The sequence below is a fragment of the Cherax quadricarinatus genome, chromosome 14 (assembly GCF_038502225.1).
Source record: "Cherax quadricarinatus isolate ZL_2023a chromosome 14, ASM3850222v1, whole genome shotgun sequence".
Taxonomy (NCBI): domain Eukaryota; kingdom Metazoa; phylum Arthropoda; class Malacostraca; order Decapoda; family Parastacidae; genus Cherax; species Cherax quadricarinatus.
Window position 1 is genome coordinate 40,051,559 of NC_091305.1, and position 7,653 is coordinate 40,059,211.

The following is a 7,653-nucleotide window of genomic DNA, read 5'->3' on the forward strand; positions in this document are numbered from 1 at the left end:
ACGAGAAGATAAACAATCATCACGAGAAGATAAACAATCATCACAAGAAGATAAACAATCATCACAAGAAGATAAACAATCATCACAAGAAGATAAACAATCATCACAAGAAGATAAACAATCATCACAAGAAGATAAACAATCATCACAAGAAGATAAACAATCAAAGCAAGAAGATAAACAATCATCACAAGAAGATAAACAATCATCACAAGAAGATAAACAATCATCACAAGAAGATAAACAATCATCACAAGAAGATAAACAATCATCACAAGAAGATAAACAATCAAAGCAAGAAGATAAACAATCATCACAAGAAGATAAACAATCATCACAAGAAGATAAACAATCAAAGCAAGAAGATAAACAATCATCACAAGAAGATAAACAATCATCACAAGAAGATAAACAATCATCACAAGAAGATAAACAATCATCACAAGAAGATAAACAATCATCACAAGAAGATAAACAATCATCACAAGAAGATAAACAATCATCACAAGAAGATAAACAATCATCACAAGAAGATAAACAATCACAAGAAGATAAACAATCATCACAAGAAGATAAACAATCATCACAAGAAGATAAACAATCATCACGAGAAGATAAACAATCACAAGAAGATAAACAATCATCACAAGAAGATAAACAATCATCACAAGAAGATAAACAATCATCACAAGAAGATAAACAATCATCACAAGAAGATAAACAATCATCACAAGAAGATAAACAATCATCACAAGAAGATAAACAATCATCACAAGAAGATAAACAATCATCACAAGAAGATAAACAATCATCACAAGAAGATAAACAATCATCACAAGAAGATAAACAATCATCACAAGAAGATAAACAATCATCACGAGAATATGGGAAAGTCCCTCGACAACTGATTCCCTGAATCTCTGAGTCTTCTGAGAGTGACTGAGGAAGCTGAGGATGTCACTGTCCTCATCCAACCTCTGAGATAACTGAGACGCAATTAGCCTAAGGCTCCTCCTGTCTGTTCCAGTATGTGGAGTGAAGGTTACGAGTGAGCTCAGGCGAGTGCGGCAGCTGGGTTTAACATTGTCAACTGTCATCACATTTAACAGAATAATATATATATATATATATATATATATATATATATATATATATATATATATATATATATATATATATATATATATATATATATATATATATATATATATATATATATATATATATATATATATATATATATATATATATATATATATATATATATGTACATTACTCGGTGAAAAAAACCATACCACGGGCGGGACTTGAACCCGCGGTCAGAGAGTCTCCGACCGCGGGTTCAAGCCCCACCCGTGGTATGGTTTGTTTGCAATCGTGTCATTACGATTTCGTGAATCATTACTGGGTGTATATATACGCCGCGTTCTGACATATGAAGAACTACACTAACTAGGTAATTACACACACGGGGTTGTTTACATGGTTCAGTGTTGCAGTTGACAAGTAGTTTTACTCACGAATGTTCTTATTAATTTCGTCTAAGAATAAACATTGTGATCTCCCTGATTGCAAAGTATATAATGAAAATATTGTACTGCATCAAACATTTGTTATAATGAAAATATACTCGAGTTTTTAACTGTTATTGGAGGAAAGAATTAGAATACGTGGGAGTTGGGAGAGGTTACGTGGGTGAGGGTGGGTGGGAGTAGGTCAGTCAGTCAGCAACACTGCTCTCAGTCTTAACTCTCTGGTAATAACTGTTACTTTGTAGTTCAAGTCTTTGTAGGGGGTTTTGAGAAGGGTCAAAAATATTTTTATATTTTTTTCACGATATCGGGGATAACGAGTAGATTAGTTATTTTTTTTTTCAATGGAGTGTACAAGTTTTATTACTCGTTATTCTCCCTCCAGAGTAACTGGGGACTCCCTCGTTATGTCGACGTTTCCAAACTCTAGTTTTGAACAAGTTTTAAGATTTCTTGGGGAACAAACACTTCTTGGAACTTTTAAGTTTTAGACGGGTTCTGTCTTTTTTTTTTTTTCTTTATCTAATTCCCCTCACTCGCTCGCCCACGCATACCAAGACTTGTTCTAAATGGTTTTGTTGCGAGTTCTTCCACGACTCTTCCTCCTGCCACTTGCAGGTACTACCATAATCTCAACATGGCTGATAACTTGAGCACAACAACTGCTGGCTGTACCTTCTTCCTGAGGCTCGGAGCTCTACCAGTTGTGGCAGACTCTATCTCCAAAGCTAAGGAAATCTACATAAAAACCCAGGTTAGTCTCGAAGGAAGTTATTATTTTTCTCTTTACTATATGGTTCCCTCTAATTAAACTCTAAATTTCCATAATACTTCCGTTAGAATTACAGAAGTGTAGGTGTGGTAGTAAGTGTAGCAGAGAGCAGTATAAGGGCAGCATCCAGGGTCCTGCCTTTGACTACACCACTTCTGAGTCATGTTGGTGGCTGGCCAGCGGTAAACGAGTGGGCGTGTCAGGGGCTCGACAAGGTGCAAACCTGGGCACCAGTTGTCTGTAAACCCACTGCGCAGGTAAACTTTGATTTTAAAAGAAATGTGCAATGAAAATTTCAGACAGTTGAACTTGTTAGAAAGCTTGTGTAGTTAATTTAAAGTATCTTTTGCGGAAAGAAATTGCACTATAATCTGACATACCAGTAAAAAGTAGCTAAATAAAATGTAATTCAAGAGTAAACGATACACTTGGTTAACAAAGACTTGATTAACCTTTCAAGTATTATCCTAGAAAAGACTTAAACATTTAAATGAAAATCTTATCACGGGTCTAACTAGTTTAAGCCAGTATTTAAACTTTTACCAGCGCTAATATTTAAATTTTTTTTTAACTACTTGGCATCGGCAGCAAATGTTTACCTAATTTCAGGTGGTAGATGAACTTAGAGAAAAATTACTGAACGTACTAGCTGGTGAACCTTCACAAACTTCTATAACAGATGCTGTTGTATTCCGCGCTGCCAACACTGTAAGTACTGTCTTGCTTTCACAACATTAAAAAGTAAAAACCAAATCTTCTGCGAACTTTGAAATTCCTTTAAACCCAATTTTTCCAAGTTATCTTGGAACTGTTTATGGACAATTCCTAATTTTTTTTTTCATACTTATCGAGACTTGAGAACCTTCCCATAATTCTTTTTATTCTATTTTTTCTTCATTGTAACAAGCAAACAGGTTAACACAACTTTAATAACTTATTCCACGATTCTTAGTTAGCTGGTTATCTCTTTAATTTACTGAAGCATCTGTACCTTCCATGTAGACTAAATTTCAAGCCGGGAGCTTTTATTAGGTCGTTAGTTTTACTTAGAATTTTGATTGTTCGGTAATCTTTTCTCTAATATTTTACTCAAAGAAAACCAAGCCAAATTTATCTACTTACTAGACTGCTACTTGTATTCCTTCACCAATTAACGTCTAACACTTTGCATTAATTTGAAATTTAGTGAAATACAAGGTTAATTTATAAATGCCAACTCCAAATCCCAGATTCTGCTCCTAAGTAACACTAGAGGTGGACGTATAGCTGTGGAAGTCGCCACTATGATAGTAGACAACGCCAACACACTAGTGGACGCCTACCTTCCCCCAGTCCAGGGAGAACCAAAGGAAAATGGTAAGAAAACTGTTTTTTTTTTCCTAGACTTCACCTTTCTAGCAAATGCCAAAATCCTATGGGGGGAAAACTTTAAATTTTCTAGGTAGTGATGGCCTAGTGGTTAAGACTTCAACTTTGGCACTGAAGACTCGTCGCAGACTCTACCACACGACCCACATCTTCCTCCATCCTGATGTTACTTGTGTAAACTATTCCACCAGTCACCTCGTGAGTAGAAATAAAATTCTTCGCTTAACTCTGCCTTATAAATGGGACTAGTTCTTAGTGGTAAGTCTTATTCTGTGTAATCTTTCAGGCTCACTTAATTCGTTCCTGGGCTACAGAATGGTGCAAAGCTAAACTTCAAGAAATTCCACCACGTATGACACCGATTAACTTCAGTATCTTTCTGGCTCGGAATGCAACAGGGAAAGTAACTCTTAATTTCCATAAACTGCTTGCTGCAGCGAGTCGGTTAACCTCGGCTTCTGATGCGGCAGCGACTCAAAAGTCCTACACAGGCTTTGTTCCTGCCAGACTTCAACACTTGTTGGTCCATTTCATAGTATGTTTGAAAGCTTTCTTCAGTGCAGCTCTCCAGACAAGTCTGGAGTCTTGGGCAAGTGGTTTTACTACATTTAAATTTTAGTATAGTTTATATATTCTGAAAACTGCCACGTAGATTGCTTAATGACTAAATTTCCCCCCCCCCCCCCCGGTCAGGGAGGTTCATTGATACTGGTGACAGGCTCTTGATCTAGGTTGGCTCTGCGGTCAAGTTCCCAAAAAAAAAATTTTAACTAAATTCCCTCCCCCACAAGCGCTGTATAATCCTACAGGTTTAGCACTTTCCCCATTTATTAACTAAAAATTAACTGATTAGTTGACACTCTTGGTTGCACCGTGGTTGCTAATAGACCTACACAGCTTAAAATTGATAGACAATATAAAATATCCTAACCTCAATTCTCTTTATCTTGCTAAAATAAAAATCTTATTTCTCCTAGTAACTTTACTGTACTTACAGGTGACGACTGAACACTACCTCAGACGTACACTAGCAGCAAGGAACAAAGACAGTGCTACAGAAGTAACCATGGTTTAAGTTCCTCCAATTTAACTTTTAATTATTATCCTTCAGGCAGAGTTCAAATGTATTTGTTGCTGGGAATTAACTTCATAAACTTTCTGAAACATCTGTCTTTACTTGCCATAAAATTCACTTCTATCAGCTCAGTCTAGAAGCTAATCCGCTCGGTGACGAAACTGTTAATTGACCAAATGTGCAACACTATCCTTATTCACCCCTCGAGGAAGGTTCCTTTATGTTGGTGAGGGGCTCTTGATTTAGGGAATTAGATCTGTGCTCCAGTTCCCCGAATTAAGCCTGAATGCCTTCCACATCCCCCCCCCCAGGCGCTGTATAATCCTCCGGGTTTAGCGCTTCCCCCCATAATTAATATCGTTATTCAGAACTTTTAAACAGTGGCTTCACCACTCCATAAGCGAATAGTTATCAGTAGAGGCAAAAGGTCCGTCCCCATCCCCTAGCCTGAAATCTGTAACTGGTCCATCAGTAAGTTGGATATGCTGTACACAAGCGAGGCGAAGCAATCATACGTACTGTCAAAGTTGACAAAAAATGTGGAGGAAAGTCGTGCCTAACCTTGGGCAAGTGAATTCCGTGTATTAAAAAAAAAAAGGGTTTGCCGTATCTACTCCAGCAGGATTACCTGTAATTACCTTTAACTCCTGCTCTTCACTATTCTCCTTCGTATAGACTGAAGTGACAGAGGCGAAGCTTCTCATAAAATACCGGTGTTGCACGCGTTTAAACTTTAATAAAAGGTTCAGAGAACATGCTTTACCTATAACTGGTCTGACCTTCAGGCTACGATGCTAGAGTAAAAAAACATCTCTAAGACAATCTCTAAAAGGCCTTGCTTTTCTTTGTAATACCGGATTGCTAGTTCACTAGCGTATGGGTAGCTTAAGACTAGTCACCAAGCGGCATCTGCATTGCCAACCATCGCAAAGGACCCTCCTCGACGCGTACGTAATGTGGTGGGGATTAACTTCCACTCTCCCGGTCCTCTAACTAGGCGGAGTTTCCCCCGACACAAAGTACTTCAAAATCCGGTATAGCCTTTCAGGCTAATCTCACGATCCTAGACATTCCCCCTTCACTTTCGGGTTGAACCTTACTGGTGAAGAGGTTCTGGCACTTTAAACGTCAACCCCTCAAAACTGGTTACAAACGTCACTCTTCCTCCAGTGCGTAGATTTGAAGAGTTGGCACTTCAAAAGCTGGACATTATTCTCTTACGAACTCTGGGCAAGCTGTATTAACGCACCTAACTATGTATACCATAGTTTAAAGACTTTCGTGTGATGCAGCCATGGAGTAGCTCGGAAATTAGTCTGAGTTGGGCACTTAGCTCTTCTGCTTGCTAGCTAGGAAGACCCATTGTAATATAGCGCTTAACTGCAATGAAGTTTCTTCCACGGTCTACGCATACCGGGAAAGATTTTTACAAACTTCATTGTAACTATTACCGCAGGTCATTAGCAACGTCCAGTCAGACTTTGTAAGACCATATCAACGCATCCTGCTGCCAAAGCAAGCACATCCACTCGACATAAAATGTAAATTGTCAATTGGCTCTCGCTGCTTGCTTTCGCAGTTAGTTTTCTTGAAATTGTTTTTAGAAGAGGGTTTGCCATGGTACTTAAGACTTGATACTCCCACAGCTTTACTAAGCTGCTCCTAAAGTTTCTTGAAGATATCTTGGCCCATGCTCAGGCCTTCGGAGGAAACCTGGCAAGTACCTAGGCGTGCTAGTGGTCTTCGTAATATTTTGTAAACCCCCCCCCTTTTTACTAGACGCTGTCATCTCGGATCATCCTCTGTACTTCTATGGCTCCTGTATTCCTGAACGTGATAGTCCAGTTTCTGGGCCTCTTTGGCCGTAGGTTATCCTGGAAACCTCGCATTACCTCTGAAGGCAACTTGTCACAGCCAGCTGAACCACCTTTAAAACCCCTCGTCTTTCATGGAGCTGATCGTATACTCTCCGCCTACATTCCACCCTAGTTTTATCTAAACTTTATGGCAACCAGATCTATTCAGCGGCCTCGCCTGCTACTCTAGCCTTAACCACATTACCTAGTATGTTAATGCCTTGGTGTTTTTTCTTTTCCCCTGTTTAGAGCCTATGCAACAGCTAACGTTCCATCCTTAACCGATCGCCGTGATGCCCATTGCCTTCGCTATGTACGCTCTCATGATCTCGGCAATCCTTCCATTTATAGAATGGTCACTGATATTAGTAGACATTGTTCACTGCCCGTTTACTCGGTCCCTTTCTTAGCCTACATTAGCTCTAGTCTATTAAATCTCAGCCTTTCTATGTTCATATAGCATCTTTTCCCTACCCCCCCCCTGGGAAGTTACAGCTGTTAGTGTTTCCTCGCTCCCTTGCTCGAAAGCCCAACCGTCTACGGTAGCTTCCCGCTCTTTTTTACCACTTCCACTCATTCTCATGCCATGGCAGTGTACACAGATGGCTCTAAGTCTTCTGACGGCGTAGGATTCGCAGCAGTTTCCGGACAGCGTCGTACGAAGGAATTTACTATCTTCGGCTAGTATCTTTACTGCTGAATTGTATGCCATTCTTGCCGCACTTGTGTTGCATCTATACCTGTCATTTGTGGTTCTCACTCCCTTAGTGCTTTACAGGCTATACAAAAATTTGATGCACCTCACCCCTTAGTCCTCTGTATCCAACTTTGGCTATGCCACATCTCTACCAAGCATAAAGATTTTTGTTGGGTCCCTGGTAATGTTGACGTACAGGGCAATTAACAGGCAGACTGCTGCGCGGTCAGCAGTACATGACCTACCGCCTTCATATAGGTGTTCCATTTACGGACTCTTTTGATGCAATATCTGCCCACCTTCACACCCGTTGGCAACAAGTTGGTAACGTTAGTCTACTCTGCTCGGTAACA

At 39.4% G+C, this 7,653-nt stretch overlaps 1 protein-coding gene across 2 annotated transcripts; it reads left to right on the forward strand.

Annotated features, from left to right (window-relative positions):
* Positions 1-1,706: 1,706 nt before the first annotated feature.
* Positions 1,707-4,840, forward strand: LOC128699317 (uncharacterized). Of its 2 annotated transcripts, XM_053791932.2 has the most exons (8): positions 1,707-1,756; positions 2,151-2,286; positions 2,373-2,561; positions 2,914-3,012; positions 3,534-3,660; positions 3,746-3,870; positions 3,959-4,261; positions 4,670-4,840. In XM_053791932.2, the coding sequence occupies exons 2-8, from the start codon at positions 2,170-2,172 to the stop codon at positions 4,745-4,747; spliced, it is 1,038 nt and encodes a 345-aa protein (XP_053647907.2). In that variant the 5' UTR covers positions 1,707-1,756; positions 2,151-2,169; the 3' UTR covers positions 4,748-4,840. The 2 variants fall into 2 exon arrangements, with proteins under 2 accessions (XP_053647907.2, XP_053647916.2); XM_053791941.2 differs by lacking the exon at positions 2,373-2,561.
* Positions 4,841-7,653: the final 2,813 nt, after the last annotated feature.

What these genes read in the sequence shown, in the direction of transcription:
- LOC128699317 (XM_053791932.2), top strand. Translation starts at nt 2,170, where the DNA reads ATGGCTGATAACTTGAGCACAACAACTGCTGGCTGTACCTTCTTCCTG. An exon ending in GGGAGAACCAAAGGAAAATG is followed by an intron (nt 3,661 to 3,745) that starts GTAAGAAAACTG and finishes TAAATTTTCTAG; the next exon opens with GTAGTGATGGCCTAGTGGTT. An exon ending in AGACAAGTCTGGAGTCTTGG is followed by an intron (nt 4,262 to 4,669) that starts GCAAGTGGTTTT and finishes CTGTACTTACAG; the next exon opens with GTGACGACTGAACACTACCT.